Source organism: Phoca vitulina, unplaced genomic scaffold, assembly GCF_004348235.1.
Source record: "Phoca vitulina isolate PV1807 unplaced genomic scaffold, GSC_HSeal_1.0 scaffold80, whole genome shotgun sequence".
NCBI lineage: Eukaryota > Metazoa > Chordata > Mammalia > Carnivora > Phocidae > Phoca > Phoca vitulina.
In genome coordinates, this window is record NW_022589783.1 from 5554271 (window position 1) to 5573490 (window position 19220).

Here is a 19220-nt window from a genome sequence, read left to right on the forward strand (position 1 = left end):
TTTCCATAGAAAAATGTGGGGGCGTTTTTCTGGCTCTGTGGCCAAGTGACCACTAGGGGGCGATATAGCCCCACGTGCTGAGCCTTCTGCCCCTGCAAGTTGGCCCTGCCCAGAGGACCTGCTGTCCCTGCCTGGTTTTTCCAGCTTGGAATGTTCACCTTCAGATGCACGCCCCAAACAGAAGAAAGCTGATGTTACCGAGCAGACAGGTGGACCTCACACCTGACCAGCCCCACCAGGGCTTTTAAAGGGCGGGGGGCGGTCTTCTCACATTGACTACATCTGTTCAGTCAGTATTTAATGAGAACCTGCCAGGCCCTGGGGACACAGCCAGGAACAAATGACTTCCTGCCCTCGTGGGGATTACCTTCTAGGGAGGAGAGAGGATGAGCCATATGTATTGTGTGTACAGAAATGTTGCATGGTACCGAGAATAACGGGGGTAAAGGGGTAAGGGTTGGAGGGTGCTGCTCTAGGCCAGACCGTGGGATATGGAGGCTCTGAGCGGGGGTGTGGGACGGAGCCAGGGAGTGGTGCAGCCGGACGGATGTGTGGGGCCCCCCCCCCGAGCCTAGCAGAGGGAGGAGCCATGCAAATGTCCTGAGCAGGGGCCACCGCTAGTTGGAGTGGCTAGAACTGAGTGGGGGGTGGGGGAGAGGGCAGTGAGGTCAGAGAGGTGGGTGGGGCCTTGCAGGCCAGGCCAGGATTCCGGGTTTTCACGGAGTGATCCGCAAAGCCATCAGCACCTGTCGCTGGGGGAATGTCCTGCGCTCTGGCGGACTGAGTCGGCTACTGGGCAGGGAGAGTGGGGGACCGGCTGGGGTCCACTGGAATAGACCTGGAGATCGCTTTTGGTGGCCTCCCACCTCCTTTGAGACCTCCTGGGGCCCTGCCACCTCCAGAAAGCCTTACCTGACTACGCTTGCCTTGAGCAGTCTGCCAGAGCCCTGAAATATAAGTGTTATTTTCAGCATCTGCAGTCTGTGTTCCCTTGTGATATGCTTCTGTTACCTTCAGGCTGCGGGGAAATCGTGTGTTTAAGGTTTCATGTGCTTGCCTCTTAATTCCCCACATTCTTCCAGGTTCCCCCCCCCCCCCGCCCCAGTGCCACTTACAGTCTTAAGCAACGCAGCCCCCGAGGCTTCTGATTGCTCCTCTCCCCGAGGAGAGCAGAGCACGGGGATCTGGGCTGAGGATGCATCCAGATGAGCAGGTGTGTCTGGAGGAAGGATGGAAGGCTATTGTAACCTGCAGAGAATGGGCTGGCCGTCCTTGTTCCGTAAAGGGGCAAAGTCATTTTGGGGACCCTGGAGCTCCCTTTTCCATCTTCTTCCTCCCAGCTCTGAGAGCTGCAGTGCCTTATCCTTTCCCCCCACCCTCAGACCAAAACTAACTTTGGGAAGGGTCTGACAAAAGTATTCAAACTAAGATGTGCGTTATAGAAGCTAAAGATTACATATTTTGGGGGTTGTTGACACATTGAGCGTATAACTAAGGGAGAATTTCTAGCACCCAAACCAGACTTTTTTGGAAGCACTTGTCTTCCCAGAACACCACAATTGTGCAGGGATGGCTCTCGGCTGCTCGGATAGGGTGGCATTTTGCCAGCTGCCCCCCCCCCCCCCCACTGAGCAAAAAATGGTATCTTGTCCTACATGGGCAGGGGTTCACACCAAGTGGCCACTACTGACAGAAGTCAGCCCCGCCAGGCACTGGAACGTTATCTTTGTCCTACTAGAAGAAAGCATTGAAAATCGCTGACCTGGACAGCCACCTACTCTGATTACACCGACGGCTACTCAAGGTCATGACCGTGGTATCTGCAGAACAGGCTAAGAGGAAACGGTGGAGGACAGACCCTGGCACCCAGGGAGTTTGCATCAGCCCAGTGGGAGGAACTTACAGCTCGGGGCATGACGATGAGGCGAGCAGCTTCATCGCAGTGGCGTTTGGAATGTCTTTGCAACCCCCAGCAAGAGACACTTTTTATGCTGTAATCCAGCACATGTGTACATACGACTGAAAACCATTTCTCAAGAACAGTACTGACCCTGGCCTAGGCATTCTATTTTCAATGCAGTGCTCATTTCTAAAAGCATGCTTTCTCTGCCCCAACAGCTGGTTTCATGGTGGGGCGGGGCTGGGGGGTGCACTTTGGAAGGTACCACCGTAGATGGTCATAACCCGCAGGATGAGTGTGGAATGCCTGCAAAGGCATTCTGGCCAGGAACCTCTAGGGCACAGAGAATCAGTGGGGTGGAAGGAAGCGCTGGGGTTTTGCCAGAGATGTGCAATGCTAGACGTTCGAACTTTCTGTTTCTAAGACCCGCTCACAGCTGTGACCGAGGTCATGGGTACTTCGAACACCCAAAATAAATGTAATTTTCTGTTCGTACTTAAGCTGAAACAGCAGAATCCCGCCACGGATGACTGTCATCCTGAAATAGGTTAGTTACATCTCCGTGATTTAAACCGGGCTCCTTGTCTGGGGCTCTGTATCAGAAGGATGCCATGACAGCCGTTTGAAATTCGCACGAGCGTTCCAGAGAAGTTTGTTTAACTTGGAAAACTTCTGGTCCTTTCACACCATGTCTGTCTTGGATCACAGACAGCTCCTCCTTTCTCTCCCGGCAACTCGAGTTTATTTTTCAAATAAAAGTTTGTTTTCCCGTAAAATGCCAGAGGTTTTGTACTGTGTGCAGAGGAATGAACTTCAATTTAGAGCCTCAAGTCTCTGATTCACACGCCAAGGGCTTCCCGGTGCCGAGAAGCTCCCTGCCCGGGCTCGCCCGTGGAGCCCGCCAGCCTGGGAGTGCCAGGAGCCTGATGCGCCCGCATGCGGGGAGGGGGCCGAGACGGTGACTTGCGTCCCCCAGCACGTGGGTCTGGACCTCGAGGCTGGTTTCTCTGCAGAACGTCTGTGCTGACCATTTTCAGGAATCTGTTCACGTTACATGTCAGTCGGAGTCCCTGTGTATTTAAAACAGCCAGACCTTCATGGCTGTATGGTTATAAAGGTTAGGAAGCTGCTGAGAAGGCAAGCGAGAGTCAGGGAGGCTAATCAGAGATTAGTAAAAAGCCTGTGCCGTCCTGGGTAGCAGAGGCGAAGGGAGGAGGGCAGCACGGGGCAGGCACGCAGGCATGACCTGTGGGAGCTGGGACCGGGAGCCGGAGGGGATGCAGCCACCCAGGGCCTCTCTCTTGTCCTAGCTGGAAGCCCGCCGATAAGGGAGCCTGGGCCGCACGGCTGCAGGGGCAGCTCCCTGTGTGCCCCGTGGACGGAGCAGGGCACCCGCTAGGAGTGCAGGTGAGGACCAACCGCAAGGGGCCAGCCTCCAAGTAGACTGCACGCACTGGGTGCCATGCGTCCAGGCGCACCCCCCAGCGCTGTGGGGACAGGAAGCCAAGAGGCTCTCAGGTAAACCTCTGTGGCACCTCCACTGAAAGGAGTCTAGGACGTCCCTGATATGTGGTCCAGCCGCCGCTTCCTCGTGTGCAGATCCCTGTGTTTGCTGATTGCTCACAGGGCATCATTTGCAGGCCTGGTTTTGCACCTTGCTCTCAGAGGGGGTCCCGGGACCTGTCCATGCGTCAGCGGCCAGAGGCCGGAGGGCGGGGGGCGCGGTGGCGGCTCAGCCAGCAAGCTGCAGCCTTTCCTAGACACTGAGGGTATGTGGTGAGCAGGGAAATTTTGCCCCATGACACGCTGGAAGGGGCCCTAAAACTCTCCCTTCCCAGCCAGGCTCTAGGGTGGGCAGACCCCGGCTTCTTCCCGCCCCTACCCCAACCAGACAGTGCTCACCTTTTTCACACTCTCCCAAATTCCACCTGCCCCTCTCGCCCATGCCTCTGGCCTCTGGGGCCTGACTTTCTTTTCTTCCACACATTTTCTTCTCATACACAGCAGCTTGTCTTTTGGACTCCATCTGTGTGGCCCTCTTCCTTCCCATGACGGACGCAGGGAAGTGCCCAGAGGCTTAGCAGCACACACAGGGGCCTCATCACAGGGTTAGGCAGGGCCAACGTCAGGTGGAGGCTGGGCCAGCTGCTCCCGACATGGGCGGAGATACCGAGGACCATCCCTCCCCTGCTCCGGTGACCCCCTCCTGCCTGGGAGGCCCCGACAGCCCGGGAGCAGCCTCTTGGCAAATGTGGGTGACACATATATATTACATATGCAAAAGAATGTAAACTCAGCCATTAAACCAAGTGGTGTGAATGTGGGGGTGAGTACTGGGCAGGGTCTTTAGGGGCCTCGGATCCCGTGGGAGCCATCCGGCTGCTGGAGAGATGGTGGAAAGAGAGGGTCTTCTCAAACCGGGGCTGGCGAATGTTTTCTGCACAAGGCCAGATGGGAAATATTTTAGGCTTTGTGAGTCCCCTGATGTCTCTTGCAGATACTCAGCCACAGACAAAATGTAAACTGCGTTCTGATAAATCTTTATTTATAAAAGCAGGTGGCCAGTGGGATCGGGTCCCCCTGTTTTAAAACATAAATCTGATCATCTTATCCCCTTTTCAACCCCCCCCCCCATACTCCCCACCACATTCAAGTGGAAATCTGAAGGCTCACCGCGTCCTCCACACCCTGGCCCTTGGCTGGCTCCGACCTCATCTCGCTGCATGCCCCCCTGGCCTCTGACACTCCCAGTCCCAGTGATGGACACCATGCTCTGCCTCCCGGATCCCCCTTCAGGAGTGAGGGACTCAGTCCTTGATCTTCTGGCCGTGCCCACGACAGAGAGCCACCAGACACAGGGTCCTGCCCCTTCCTGAGCTGGCCTGCACCTGACAGCTGGTTAGCATGTGGGTATAAAGGACTGGCCCCCTTGCCCCACTCAGGACAGCTCTGAGGGGTCATCCCAGCTCTGGAACTCTCTGTAGGGGCCTCTCCAGGTCCTCATTGCCCTTCAGTTTTGTCTCCTTCCTTTCCTCATCATGGGTGTTGATCCCAAAATACACTTCCTACCCACCAGTTCCCGTCTCGGGTCTGCCTCTCAGGGCACCTGCAACACCTCTTCTTCCAGTTAGGTGCAGGTGTCGGCCCTCGCTTCAGCTCTCTGCCCCCGGGTCCCGCGATCAGAGCGGCCATTTGAGTGAATGAAGGGGGTGGGGAGCAATGGATGAACAAATGAAGGGACCAGCGAGGCCTGAAGGACTGGTAGGCTCTGATGAGGTGCCATGAGGTGGGAGAAGGCAGCGGGGGGCCGTGAGCCAGGGCCCGGCTCTCCCTCAGGGCCACTGCGGGTGGGCGTCCCAAACGTTGCCAGAATGCAGAGTTACACAAGCTCTACCCTGTGCCTGGCTAAGTGAGATTTTCCCTGGGGCGTCGTGCTCCTGAGTGCTGCACCCCGTCCTCAGACCTCCCCTGAGCCGCCCTGGCTCACCCGCCGCTGCTGGAGCTGTCTGGATCGGGGCAGCTGGTGAGACTGAATCCTGGGGCCGAGCCGACTTCAGAAAAACGTGACTCATCTCGCCTACCCACAAAGAAAGGAAAAGTATGTGTGGCATCCAAGTTTCCTGAAAAGTTCAGCCAACACATTGCAGAGCTATGTGGAGGCCTGGCACCCAGTGTGGGTCCCCTGGGAGAGCGCCCTCTGCTGGCGATCATGCAGGTGTCCGTGAAACGTGTCCCCCGGCTGGGCTGGGGGGAGGGGGGTATTATCATAATGGGCGGTTATTGTCATTTGGGAGAAGCCAAGGGGAAATTTCCAGAAGAATCTCCTTTCCCTCAGAGAACTGTAGGGCTCGCCAGCGCTCTAAGGGCCTGCTTGGGCGATTGTGGGGCAGAGTGGAAGGAGATGCTAATAATGAACCCTTCATTCTTGCCCTGCTGCTTTATTTCTGAATTCTTTTTTTTAAATAGCATATCATTTTGGCTATTTCAAGCTTACAGAAAAGTTGTAAAAATAGTACAAAGAATGCTCATATACCCTTCATCCTGATTCCCCAATGTTACCATTTTCACGCATTGGCTTATGTCCCCCCCTCTGAATACGTAAATATTTGTGTTTATATAAAATCTGAACCATCAAGAATCAGTTTAATGATGAAAATCAGGAAATTGACATTAATCTGATGGTATTCGCTGAACTACAGGCTATATTCACCATTCACAGATTATCTCAATAGCATCGTATTTTGGGAGAGGAAACACCCAGTCAGGCATTGCCTGTGAGTCTCCTTCCTCCAGAGACTGAGTCCGGAGCAGCCCTCAGTCTTGTCTCTCATGATCTCAACATCTTCCAAGACCCCAGACCAGTTATTGTGCAGACTTTGCCTCATTCAGGGTTTGCCTGGAGCATCCTTACAATTAGATCTGGGTTTGCTGGGCGGGCAGCAGTGCCACACGTCTCGTGCCCTGTCCTGGCGTCATAGTGGGAAGCACGTGATGTCACTCAGACCCACTCCCAGTGATGCAGACTGATCACTGGGTTAAGGGAAGCATCTGCCACGGCGAGATCCTAACAAAATTACTGTTTTTCCCTTTGTAAGTAATACTACTGTGGCGTTATGTAAATATCTTCTTTCTCATCAAACGTTCACTTGCTAGTTTTAGCATCCATTGATTAGTCCTGCCTCAGTTATTACTATGGCCAAAAGGTGCTTTTCTGATTTCATCACGAATTCTGTATTGATCGGTTAAAATTCTACTAAGGAAGGAAATTTCCTTTCCTGTGTATGTATGTACATATGTACTCACGGACTCCTGTTTTATTCAGTGATTTGGTTTGTCACGATCATATTTTGACGTTCAAGTTGTCCTAGACTTGGCCTGCAGGAGCCCCCCAGGTTGGTCCCTTTTTCCTGGGACTGTCCCCATTGTCATGTCAGAAGCAGTGCCTTACTTTCTGGTAAAACCAAGTCTTCCAGGGGCACCTGGGTGGCTCAGTCGGTTAAGTGTCTGCCTTCGGCTCAGGTCATGATCCCGGGGTCCCAGTGGATAGCCTGCTTCTCCCTCTCCCTCTACCCCTCCCCCTCCTCGTGCACCCTCACTAGCTCACTCGCTCTCATTCTATCTCAAATAAATAAATAAAATCTTTAAAATTAAAAATAAAAGTCTTCCAGCCTCATCTTGTCCTTTCCCTGCCCTGGCCTGGAATTGGCCATTTCTCCAAACAGCACTTGCTACTTTTACTGGCCAGGAGTATCTAGAAATAGGGTCCGGTGCTAAGTGTGCTTCTGAATACTGAGGCATCACTGCTTTTAGGTCCTCTGAGCAGACACACTGGAAATACGCTTGCATCTAGGAGAGTAGTTGGATACAACAAAGAAGGGACATCCACACAGTGGAGTACTATGCGGCTATGAAAAAAAACATAAAGATGATATCTCTGAGCTAATATGGCAACAGACATAAATAGATGATTTTCAAGAAACATAGAAATGACCCTTTGACCATAGGTAAAAGCACTTAGACATCAATAGAAAGCCTTTCCCTGAATCGGATTATAGAGGAATTCACGTATATTTTCCTCTACTATCTGCATGGTCTAATATAACTCTTTTTTGTGTGGTAAAATACAACATATCATTTGCCATCTTAATATTTTATTCTATTTTATTTTATTTTATTTTAATTAATTAATTTTATTTTATTTTATTTTTTTATTTTATTTTATTTTATTTTAGAGGTGGGGGCGCAGAGGGAGAGGGAGAGAGAATCCTAAGCAGACTCCCCATTGAGTGCAGAGCCCGACATAACACTTGATCTCATGACCCTGAGATCATGACCTGAGCCAAAACTAAGAGTCAGACGCTCAACCGACTGAGGCCCCCAGGCGCCCCATCTTAACCATTTTATTTATTTATTTTTAAAGATTTTATTTATTTATTTGACAGAGAGAGACACAGCGAGAGAGGGAACACAAGCAGGGGGAGTGGGAGAGGGAGAAGCAGGCTTCCCGCTGAGCAGGGAGCCGGATGCGGGGCTCGATCCCAGGACCCTGGGATCATGACCTGAGCCGAAGGCAGACGCTTAACGACTGAGCCACCCAGGTGCCCTCCATCTTAACCATTTTAAAGTGTACACCGTTCAGAGGCATTAAGTACGTTCCTATGGTTGTGCATCCTTCACCACCCTCCAGTTTCAGAACTTTTTCATCACCCCAAATGGAAACCTGATACCCACGACTCCCCATGCCCCTTCCCCCCAGCTCCTGGCAACACTGATCTATTTTCTGTGTCTTTGGATTTGCCTCTTCTGGACACTTCATATAAATAGAATCATGCAAAATGTAGCCTTTTGTGCTTGGCTTCTTTCACTCAGCATACCGTTTTGCAGATTCATCCATGTTGTAACAGGCGTCAGTGTTTCGTTCCTTTTTATGGATGAATACTATTCCTTGTACAGACAGACCTCATGTTGTTTATCCATCTGTTGACGGACGTTTGGGTTGTTTCTACCTTTTGGCTACCGTGAACAATGCTGTTATGAACATCGACGTCCAAGTCTGTGTTTGAACACCTGTCTTCAGTTCTTGGGGGTAGATACCTAGGCGAGGAGTTTCTGGGTCCTATGGTAATTCTCGGTTTACCTTGAGAGGAATGGTCAAGCTGTCTTCCACAATGGCAGTGCTATTTTGCATCCCCACCATTCACTTGCTAGTTTTAGCATCCATTGATTAGTCCTGCCTCAGTTATTACAACGTCTGAGGCTTCCAGTTCCTCCACCCCCACTCCAACACCTGCAGCTCCTCACTTGATCCCGTTGCCCCAACACCTGCAGCTTCTCACTTGATCCCATTGCCCCAACACCTGCAGCTCCTCACTTGATCCCGTTGCCCCAACACCTGCAGCTCCTCACTTGATCCCGTTGCCCCAACACCTGCAGCTTCTCACTTGATCCCGTTGCCCCAACACCTGAAGCTCCACACTTGATCCCGTTGCCCCAACACCTGCAGCTTCTCACTTGATCCCGTTGCCCCAACACCTGCAGCTTCTCACTTGATCCCGTTGCCCCAACACCTGCAGCTCCTCACTTGATCCCGTTGCCCCAACACCTGCAGCTTCTCAATGATCCCGTTGCCCGCTAGTGGATGCCAGGGGCTATCTGACTGTGGTTTTGACCTGCCCTTCCCTCAGGACATCAGGCATCTTCCCATGCACTTATTGGCCATTTGTGTATCTTCTCTGGGCACATGTCTGTTCATTTTTCCATTGGGTTGTCTTTTTGTTGCTGAATTATAGAAGTTCTTTCTACATTCCAGATGCTGGACACTTACCTGACGCATGCTTTGCGGATTTCTTCTTCTCCCTTTCTGCGGGCGGCTTTTTCTCCCTCTTAATCGTGTCCTTCGCGGTAGAAAAACTTTTACTTTTGATGAGAGCAAGGTCTTGATGACCAAAAATACCTTAACGTGTTGCTCCTTAGTCCTTGGCCCGTATGGACTCTTAGACTGGTTGAAATGAAGGGGTGCGGGGTGCCGGTGACCTCAGCTCATTGACTCTGGAGACGCCAGGACAGGCTGATGGAGGAGGGGACTGCGTCACTGTCACCACATCGTGACGGGCTGGCTCAGGGTCTGACCATCCCCTTAGAGCCTCCAGTGAGGGGAGAGTGAAGACAGCAGATTCTCCGGAGCATCCTTTCTGAGTGTCATCCTCTGACCTTCAAGGAGCCCCTTGCTTGACTGCAGTGGGTCTAGTTTCTTCCCAGGGTTTCCTCTCAGTGGGGACATCGGAAGGGCATGCCACTCCAGCTCTTGTGGCTCGTAGGCCTCTGGGAGGACCTCCCACCTTCCCCCTTGCCCTCTGATCCTGCAGGGACCCTTGCTCCACCAGCCCCAAGCCGCCTGAAGGGCAGGACGCTGTGTTATTAGCCCATTCTCCTCACTGGGGGAGGGTTGGGATAATGTTCCCCGCTAATCTTCCACCTCTGGGCCAGAGATAAGAGATAAAAGCCAGATACGGGCATGCATGCCAGGAGATGCTCTTTCTTCATGCTGCTGCTTACAACAGTGTTTCCCAACATTTGGCTTTTCTTTTTTTAGCCTTTGCTGAAGCAACGTACTGAGAATGCACCTTGCTGATTTTCCCTGCTGTAGGTACTGATCCCCGTCTACGAGATTCTGTTTGTGTTTTATTTTGTTTTCTCCTCTTTACGTTTGAGTTTTCAGTAAAGCAGTTCACTCACATGATTAGAAAATCAAACAAGTTGCCATGAGAGATATTGAAAGGCAATAATCCCTTACCCCACGCCACCAAAACCTAAAACGAACCTTTTAAAATCGGGTACATATTCAGTTGTTTTATGGCTTATCAATGTTACAGCTTATATGTTGTCTTATTATGATGGATGATGACTACTCACCCCTCCAATCTTCAGTTTCCCGTCTGCTTTCCTTTTTTAAATTATTCAGCCTTTTCTTTTTTTACCCCCGCAAAGAGCCTTCTTAGACATTTGTTTCCAATCACCCCCTTGCAATTTTAGCAGAACAGATATACCATATATTATTTATGTATTATGTGTCTCTCTGTGCTTTATATGTGAAAAGAGTACATCCCCCTTCCCAAGAGCCATTTTCACCCCTTAGGGGCAGTAACGCCCCCCCACCCCGAGAATAATAATGTAATGGGACAGGAAGTCGAAGTGAGTGACGTCAGTGACTACAGTAACATCTGACTGGTTTGGGATAAGGCCAATCTGAATTAGCCAACGATCTCGATTATGGAATACCATTTTTATATTTTGTCAACATCAAGAAGTGAACCAGCCACCCAAGTTAACTTTCTAGATATTTGAAACTTAAACCATTAGGCACCAAAACATGCATCTTTTTAAGTGTTCGATGCACTATACACTTTGTAGTTTTCTCATTCAAAAGATATGAACTATAACTTCACTCTTTACAGAGGACTTAGGGTCCTCGCCGGATTGCCTGTGATGCAACCTCGCGTATCCAGCCAGCACTGAGATGCAGGGACTAGGCTCTGTATCATGAGGGCTTCTGACTCTCATCCTTCCCGTCTCCTTCCTCGGGCCAGCTACATGCTCTGCGGCAGTGTTCTTGCCTAAATAGCACCTCCCCCCGCACCCCATTGCAATGCGCTGCTAAGAACCAGTATTCTTTGTGCATGTGGTTAAAAAGAGTAAATTATTAGTAGCGAAGTCCCTTGGTTCCTCATTGAAGAAATAAAATGCTTATGCTGTGAGTGTTTTGGCTGATGAGCAGGGTTTTGTCCAATTACTTCTGACTTCTGGGTCGGGATCAGGAGCAGGAACGGCACATGGGCTGCTCCTCGCTCAGGTCCCGGCGCCCGCCCAGCCAGCCAGGCTAGCGGATCCAGCCCCCTCCCCCGAGACGCAGAGCCAAGGCAGCCAGCCCTGGGTCGGCGCCCAAGGAGGCGCCTTTCGGTAACTGAGGCTTTGCTCTGGCTTTTCCCACCGTGTCCTTGAGGCACTCGGAGTCTGAGCCCAGAGGGATCTTTCCGTGAAGGTTGAGACGATGCTCTTCACCTGTGAAATGCTCTGCAGCTTTCAAGATATTTTTTGCAGTTTTATCTAATTTGATTTGCTCAAAACTTCCGTGGAAGTTTTAGGGGAGAAAGGTGGAGGAATAAACTAAATGGCTCAAAATCACATCCTGGTATGTGAGCCTACGTGCTTCGTTTGACCTAAGTATTTCAAACCTTCCTTTTTATCGTCTTGTTTGATAATATATTTCACTGTGCCAAAGAAACAGATTAAAGGCAAACTTCAGCTCAGATCTCATAGTTTAAACCCGTGGCTTCCAAATATTAGAAGTGGAAAAGCCCCTGGGGCCTCCTTGAGGAGCCCCGGATTCTGGAAAAGGGAAACCGTGCTTGGCTGCTCGGGAGGTGAAGGCCTAGGTGGCCATACTCTGTGGGAGTTGATTAGGTCTTGACCCTTGCCAAGGATTTTTGCACAGTTCTTTACCACTTTGGCCTTTCCAAGACATAACTCAGAGGATGAACTAAATGGAAAATCCAGATGCTCGGCCTCTAGAATCTTTGGAATCTAATTTTTGAAAGCCCCTGCTCTTCAGCCCCTGAGCCCAGGGTTCACCCTGAATCGCCTGAATGCTGGGGTTAGGAGCAGCTCTGGTCTCTGGCACCTCTCTTGGCCTGGCAGAGAGACCCTAGAGCCTGCAAGGGCCATGAGGAGGGATTAAGTAAGGCCCCCACTGGGGGGCCCCATAGGGCACATGATGCCCCATGGAAGACTTTAAGATCATCTAGGGATTCATACTTTTAGGTGTTGCACTTGGGCATGCTAAAAATAATTATTGCCATCGCTTTTCACTCTTCCTGAACACTTCTGTACTCTGAAAGATGATACCCCCATTGTCACTGGGTTTAGGTGTCACTGGTGTGAGCTGAACTCTTTAGGCTGAGGTGGTTTGTCTTTGCCAAAAAAAATCACCCTCTTGTCACTCAAACTGGAACCTCTAAACTCCAGCTCGTGGGGGAGCGGTGAGTGACCGTGACCGTGCTGGAGTGACGCACAAGTGGGCACGGGTGCCTGAGTCAAGGTGAGGATGCGTCACTCTCCGGAGCCTTGGCCGCATAAACGGCTCTGGGACGGGACACGGAAGGCCCCGATGAGGTGACACGGCAGTCTCACTCGGAGTCAAGTGCCACAGTGACCTTTAGAACTTTCCATGAAATATGACACAGTCTTTTGCAACCAGCGGGACAGCACTAGCAACTATGTGCTACCACACACTGCGGCTCCCACGCCCAGGGCACCCACTTTCCTCTTCCACAATGGGATTTTGTTTGGCTCGCAGACTCTCAGGGATCTGGGTGCTTTTCAGGTACTGTCACATGATCCTCAAAGGTTTTCGGAGTCAATTTTCAGTCCAAGTGTCTTTATTTACTCTTCCCACATCCCGACAGAGAAGAGGCAACCCGAGGTCCTAAATGCCACTGGACGGGGGTGGGGGGGGCGGTGACCCCGGGTCTAACCCCAGCCCTACCACTGGCCTCCCCTGGGATCCTGGGCAAATCAGTTTGCTTCTCTGAGCCTCCGTTTCTTTTTATTAATTAAACGGAATTGTAAGGGCTGGCCTCCAACCTCCCTGCGTGGTGGGAAACCCTGAGGAAAAGTCTGTATCCTCTGTTCCAGCAGAAGGCGTCCCTAACAGGGTGAGACCCCGCCCCCCCTTGGCAGCCAGGCTCCGCCCTGCTGGCTGCTTCTGTCTGCACCTGGGCCTCATCCACAGCCCTGCAGCCCCAGGTGCGAGGGCACGCTTGAGGGCTGCATCGGGCTTGTGACCGCTTGTGACCATCCAGTGAATCGTTCACAGCTGACCTAACACGGTCCACAAGTGGCCTCCATGATAAAGTTTTGGGCCTTGGAAAAATTTTATTTTAATATAATTGGAAATCCAGAGGGAGGGTGGGCTTCAGGGGGGATTGCTCCCGTGGGTCATCCCTGGACTGCCCCGCCTGAGCTTCCAAAGGAGGAGGATGGGATGGTCTCTGTGACCTGCATGGCCCCATGAGGACCCCCTCAGCGGTAGGGCCCCCTGCTGCTACACATCTGTGTGTACAGGAATGGGGTGACAAGGGGAGTTTGGCATCAACCGTGGGGTCTACCGCAGAGAGGGGACGAGTCCTGGTTGGAGCCACGACCACAAGCCTGGAATGGGACCAAGTTATGGGGACCACGGATGCCTTAATGTCTTAGTGCTTGCCCCCGGGCTGTGGGAACAAGGCCTCCCGGATCACTTGTGGAGAACTTCCAATGATTGCCCTGGGTTACGTGCATTTTGGGGCCACTGGGGTCACCAGAGAGGTCTCACACACAGAGCTCTGTGAACGTGTAAATGCGCACGGCATGGAGAGAGAGCGGGCCGCACAGGGAGAGCACAAGAGCTTTCTGTCCGCCGGCATCCTGAGGCAGTGGTGAGGGAGCGCTGTCCTGAGGACAGTTCCATCTTGGGAGCCATTAGTTCCTTTTTTTTCCCAGCCCTTCTCTTAAAAAAAAATCCCCATGTAAGGAAAACTTTCCATCGGAACATCCTCCCGCTAGCTGAATCACAGTTGCGTAAAGCCGTGTTGCCCTCGTTCGTTTGAGACCATCAGCTGGTGGAAACGTTGAAGAAGGCAGTAAGTGACCATCTCTTCCAGCTCCTCAGTCACAGTACTGAAGGCAAGGTCCTGGGTCACTTCACCTGCAGTGTGAATGTGTCCCCTCTGCCGGCGCATCAGCGTTTGTCTCTAATTGTGGAATAAAAAGCGTTGTCCCCAATTGAAGGAATTCCAGGCACGTATGAGTTGAACAGGAAGACCCCAGTGGTGAGCGAGCCAGTTGTTAAATTATCAGGAATTTCTCAAGTCTGTCCATGCCCCATTGGTGCCTTGAAATGGGCCACTGTTGGAGCATTTATACCACGGAATGTGGCCGACCATGTCCTCCCTCTCCCCGCCTCCCATAGATCGGCCTGCTCAGCACTTTCCAGGACACCACTGCTTCTCCGTTTCTGAAATCGGGTGTCGCCAACAGCTTTTTCCTCTGCTCTTGGGCAAAACTGGCCCTGGCTAGAACATTTCAAGTGAGGTCAAAAGTACATGTTGGAGTAGGTGGGGGCTCTTTGGGGATTTGTGTCCATGTCAGGCTGAAAGCTGCACTTAACCTTCTATCTCAAGCTTTCCAGGATCCATCATGCAGGACAGGGAACTATCCTGGGCCAAAACCTTTTTGCGGAATCAGACCAAGTCCACCATTTCTTTCCAGAATGTTCTGTTACCATCTCAGTAACAGAACAGTGGTCCTGAATGATCTGGGTAATACTGTTCTTCTCTCTGCCTAAGTTGTCACATCCTTACGCGCCTCTCCAAGGCCCCAGACACTCCTATTGAGTGAATTCTGACCGTGTGGAGCCCAGAGCTGAGCACAGCAGCAAGTCCCGGCCGAGCCGCGCAGAGGAGACAAGTTCTCCCACTTATTAGCTGTGTGATCCTGGTCAAGCTACCTCTCTGACTCTGTTGTTGATCTTTTTTTTTTTTTTTTTTTAAGATTTTATTTATTTGAGAGAGAGAGAGCATGAGCAGGGGGAGGGGCAGGGGGAGAGGGAAAAGCAGACTCCCTGCTGAGCAGGGAGCCCGATGTGGGACTCAATCCCAGGACTCCGGGATCATGACCCGAGCCGAAGGCAGATGCTTAACCTATTGAGCCACCCAGGCGCCCCTGTTGTTCATCTTTAAATAAAATGGTGTTAATAATGCCTGCCCCACATAATGGTAGGAAGATTGCAATAATATGATAACTGTGAGGTGACCAGCACTCCAACTGGCTTGTGGTAGGCACTCAACAAATGGGATTTATTATTTTACTAATTAAAACACAGTTCTTAGAGGACAAGAATGTCTTTGAATTATTCATAGCACTAATCTCCTCCATCAGCAACTGTCCTGTACATTTGGTTTAATAACTACTTGATGAGTGAGTGACCACAAAACAAAGCACAGAACCACCAAACACACCAAAGTCACTGTTTACTTTCCACGCGAATTTACACTCACTCATGTTTAGCCGCCAAGCTTTGAAATGTTATCTCTCACTATATTCTTTTTCATATAGTACAAGAATATTATATTGGCTTAGACAAAAACTTTTCATTTTCCTTTTAATCAAATATGCCCCTTTGTTACTGAAACACATGTTTAGTAGCCTTTTCCTAAAGAAGTTCTGCTTTGCTTTTATTTTATTTTTTTTAAGATTTTATTTATTTGATAGAGAGATAGAGAGAGCCAGAGAGCACAAATAGAAGGGCAGAGGCAGAGGGGGAAGCAGGCTCCCCAGCGAGCAGGGAGCCTGATGCGGGGCTCAATCCCAGGACCCTGCGATCATGACCTGAGCCGAAGGCAGACGCCTACCCATCTGAGCCACCCAGGCGCCCCTGCTTTTATTTTTTTAAGTGAATTTTTACTCATTATTTTTTTTCTTTTTATGTAATTTCTATGCCCAACATGGGCCTCGAACTCATGACCCTGAGATCAAGAGTCACATGCTCTACGGACTGAGCCAGCCAGGTGCTCCTGCTTTGTTTTGTTTTACTTTTAAATCAGAAGAACATTTCAACTTCTGTTAGGACCTGAATTGATAAGATATTAAAAAAAGAAAGAAAGAAAGAAATCTCAATGGGAAAAACCTACCTGTGCTTCTTTTTCAGAGTTTAATCCCAGTAAGTATGGGCTACCATATTTAACAATGGAGATGATCCACTTGTACATTGGGAGATCCAGCTGGGGGTAGGTCTTGTGACTTGTTCTGGGGGCTTCTCCTTTCCTCCGGACTCTCCAACCCTCAAGGCCAGCTCACACGCTCCCTTCCAAGGGGGGCCATGCAGTTGCCCCTCCGTCCATCTGTGCTGATGGCACTCATTGTCCAGACTGGCCACTTGCCGTTGATCACATACAGCTTTTTTTATGCAGTTTCTATTGCTTTACAGTTTATCCTTGTCATTTGCAAATTCCTTGAGGGCAAAACTATTTTGTTTGTTCATTCATGCTTCCTTGCTACAAATATTTGATCACTGTTTCTGTCCATCAGTCCCAGCAGGAAAGAAAAGGCACACCGAACAGCCATTTAGAAGTTCAGACTTCTGGAAGTCGGCAAAATCCTAATGTGATCGAGTCTTGTCTTGATACACAGGGGGGAAACTGAGGCCCAGAAATGGGAAGTAACTGTTCAAGATCAGAAAGCTGGTCAGTAGCACATCCTGTAACTTCCCTTTAATCTAGTGAAGATATCAGCAAAAAAAATTTTTTTTAATTTAAAAGTTATTTTTCTATCTCATATTTTTATAGTCTGGTTTATTAGTTGCAAAACGCATGTGAGGTTTTTGTTGTGTTTTATTAGATCGGGGTTTGGCTTAGGAGTCAAGGAGATTGGAATTCTAGCCCTGGTTCTGCCATTAGCTACAGGACCTTGGGCAAGTCCCACCCCCTTCCTGAGCCTCAACTTCCCCATCTGTAATGGAAGGGGGTTGGACTAGATCCTTTCTAAAATCTGTGTCTAAAAGCTGTCATCCGAGGGGGCTGCCTGGGTGGCTCAGTCAGTTAAGTGTCCAACTCTTGAGCTTAGCTCATGTCTTGATTTCAGGGTTGTGAGTTCAGGTCCCATGTTGGGCTCCCCGTGGGCATGAAGCCTACTTATAAATACATAAATACATAAATATATAAATTAAAGCAAGCTCTGTCATTCTACAGTTCTTAAGCCCAGGGCTCAAATTGTGCATTTGCTAAACAACCTTCCGGTGAATGCCAGGGCCCCCCCCCCCCCCCCCCGTATCCCCGTCTCACAGGTGGTCTTGCATCTTTCATCGCGAAGGAGCATGAGCTGAAATAGATTCAGGGATTTCCAGCCCAGGGACCTGTGGCTCCTCCACCAAGAAGCAGCCGGAGCCTTCTGACCCCGGGGCGCTCTGGAACACATGAATCAAAATAGTTGTGTGATGTCATGTCATAATGGGAATGCGCTCTGGCCAATTGGTGCCAAGAATTGTCTGTCCAGGGCGGTTTCCTTTTACAGTCTTTTTAAAGAGACATCTGCAGATCTGCACATGACCGGCGGGCCTGGGCTCCTCCGCTTGCCTATTTAGTCTTCCCTCCTTCTCTGATTTTAAGGAGGAAAAAGCCCTGCAGTGTCTGAGTGTGCAGCTGACCTTAGCTACATAAACAAACCCACTGGCAGCGTCTGCCCGTGCTTCCGGCAGCTTCTTGCCTACTTCAGGACAGCGGGCTGCTCCGGCAGCTGTGGCCGGAGGTGTGGAGGGGAGGACTGCTGCGCTCTTTCTCGGAGGAAGGACTGCAGTGGGATTGCCCCACAAGTCCCGCGGCGGCTGCTGGCCCCGAGAGTGACCTGTCCTGTGTTGGGGTGAGGGCTCCCGGCCAGGACACCTGGACTCACGGGGCCGTGTCTCTAAGCTCTTGGTGGCTGAGGCTGCTGGGTGCCCCACACCAGCCGGCTGATGCTGCACCCCTCCTGGCTCCCTGCCACCTGGTGCTGAGCCGGGTTCGACGGGGCTTGGTATGGTCACCTGTCGCTGCTCCTGTGGCCACAGCTCCTCATGAAGCGTTTCGGCAGTCTCAGGGGGAACAAGAAGCACAAGGACCCAAACCGGAGCACTGAGAGGCGCCAGTCGGAGCCCCATGGCCTTTTTGGTAGGACGCTGCCCTTTGCCCCATCCTCTGCTGGTCTGTGCTGTAGGAGGGGAAACCCCATGGCGTGCGTGCATGCGTGTGCATAGCCTCCTAAGCAGTCGCTGTGTGCAGATGTAATTGCCAGGCAGGAGTTAGAGGACTAGGTTGACAGGTGCCTCCTTATTGATGGTAATGCTTATCATGAATTGCCCAACGCTGTTCTGAGACTGTTTTACCCCACCTGGCCCAATGAGGTTAGCGATCAGTTGGATTGTCATCCATTTAGGCAAAACCAGCGGCTTGGGAAAAAGAAAGAATGGGTTGGAACTGTTATTTTTGGCTGTTCAAGATGAAATGTGTGTGTGTAGAGAAAACGAGTGTTGGGGGTCAAGGGGACGGACCCTTTGCCCATATGGCTGAGGAATCAGACAGATCAAGGGTTAATGTGGGAGGGAAAAGCACCGGCCTGATTTGTGTTCCCTGGGGGAGAAGTTTGCTTTGTGGTCTCCCTGGCTTCTGGGACCTTCCACAGCCTCTTCACACACGAGGGTTGGCACCACTGTGACCAGGACATGTGGGGGAGGGTCTGCGATTCAGTACTTCCAGTGACCTATGGATTTGGGGTAGGTTCCCCTCTGGCTGAAAGTGTTCTTAGCTCACGGAGGCCTGGCTAAGACCTGCCCGCTCAAAATCAGATGGTAGTCTTCTTCATTTTAAGTTCCTGGTGGCTACTGCCTTTCTGAGGTGGGATGTTCCCGAGCACCCCGCTGTGAGATGGAGCAACAGAGCCCCACACACATCCCAGAGATGGTGAAGATGGGGAAGCAGAGCAGTGCATTAAATTGTGTCCCTTGAGTGGCACATGACATGGTACATGGCAAAAAAAAATAGTCCTTGTGTGTAGTAGGGAAATGACTTTGGCAAAACATCTAGGCAGTATGCGAAAATAAAAAGGTGAATATAAAACTCGCTGACATAGCTTGCTAATCCAATTTAACCAGCTACTTCCAGAAAGCCTCTGGTGGCCCTGGTGGGAGGATGGTGACCCTGGGGAGTGCGACGAGCTCTGGAACCAGGAACTAAGGAGTAGTATCTGATCGGACGCT

General features: G+C 50.9%; 1 protein-coding gene across 8 annotated transcripts in view; it reads left to right on the plus strand.

Annotated features, from left to right (window-relative positions):
- Positions 1-19220, plus strand: part of PRKAG2 (protein kinase AMP-activated non-catalytic subunit gamma 2) — a 252372-nt gene that overhangs the window by 93638 nt on the left and 139514 nt on the right. Inside the window, exon 1 of one of the 8 annotated variants that reach the window (XM_032394369.1) lies at positions 17334-18135. The exons of the other annotated variants lie outside the window; for them this stretch is intronic. Within the exon in view, the coding sequence (XP_032250260.1) occupies positions 18042-18135 (94 nt within the window). The 5' untranslated portion in view covers positions 17334-18041. Of the gene's footprint in view, positions 1-17333; positions 18136-19220 lie in introns of those variants that run through there. 8 annotated transcript variants of the gene reach the window in all.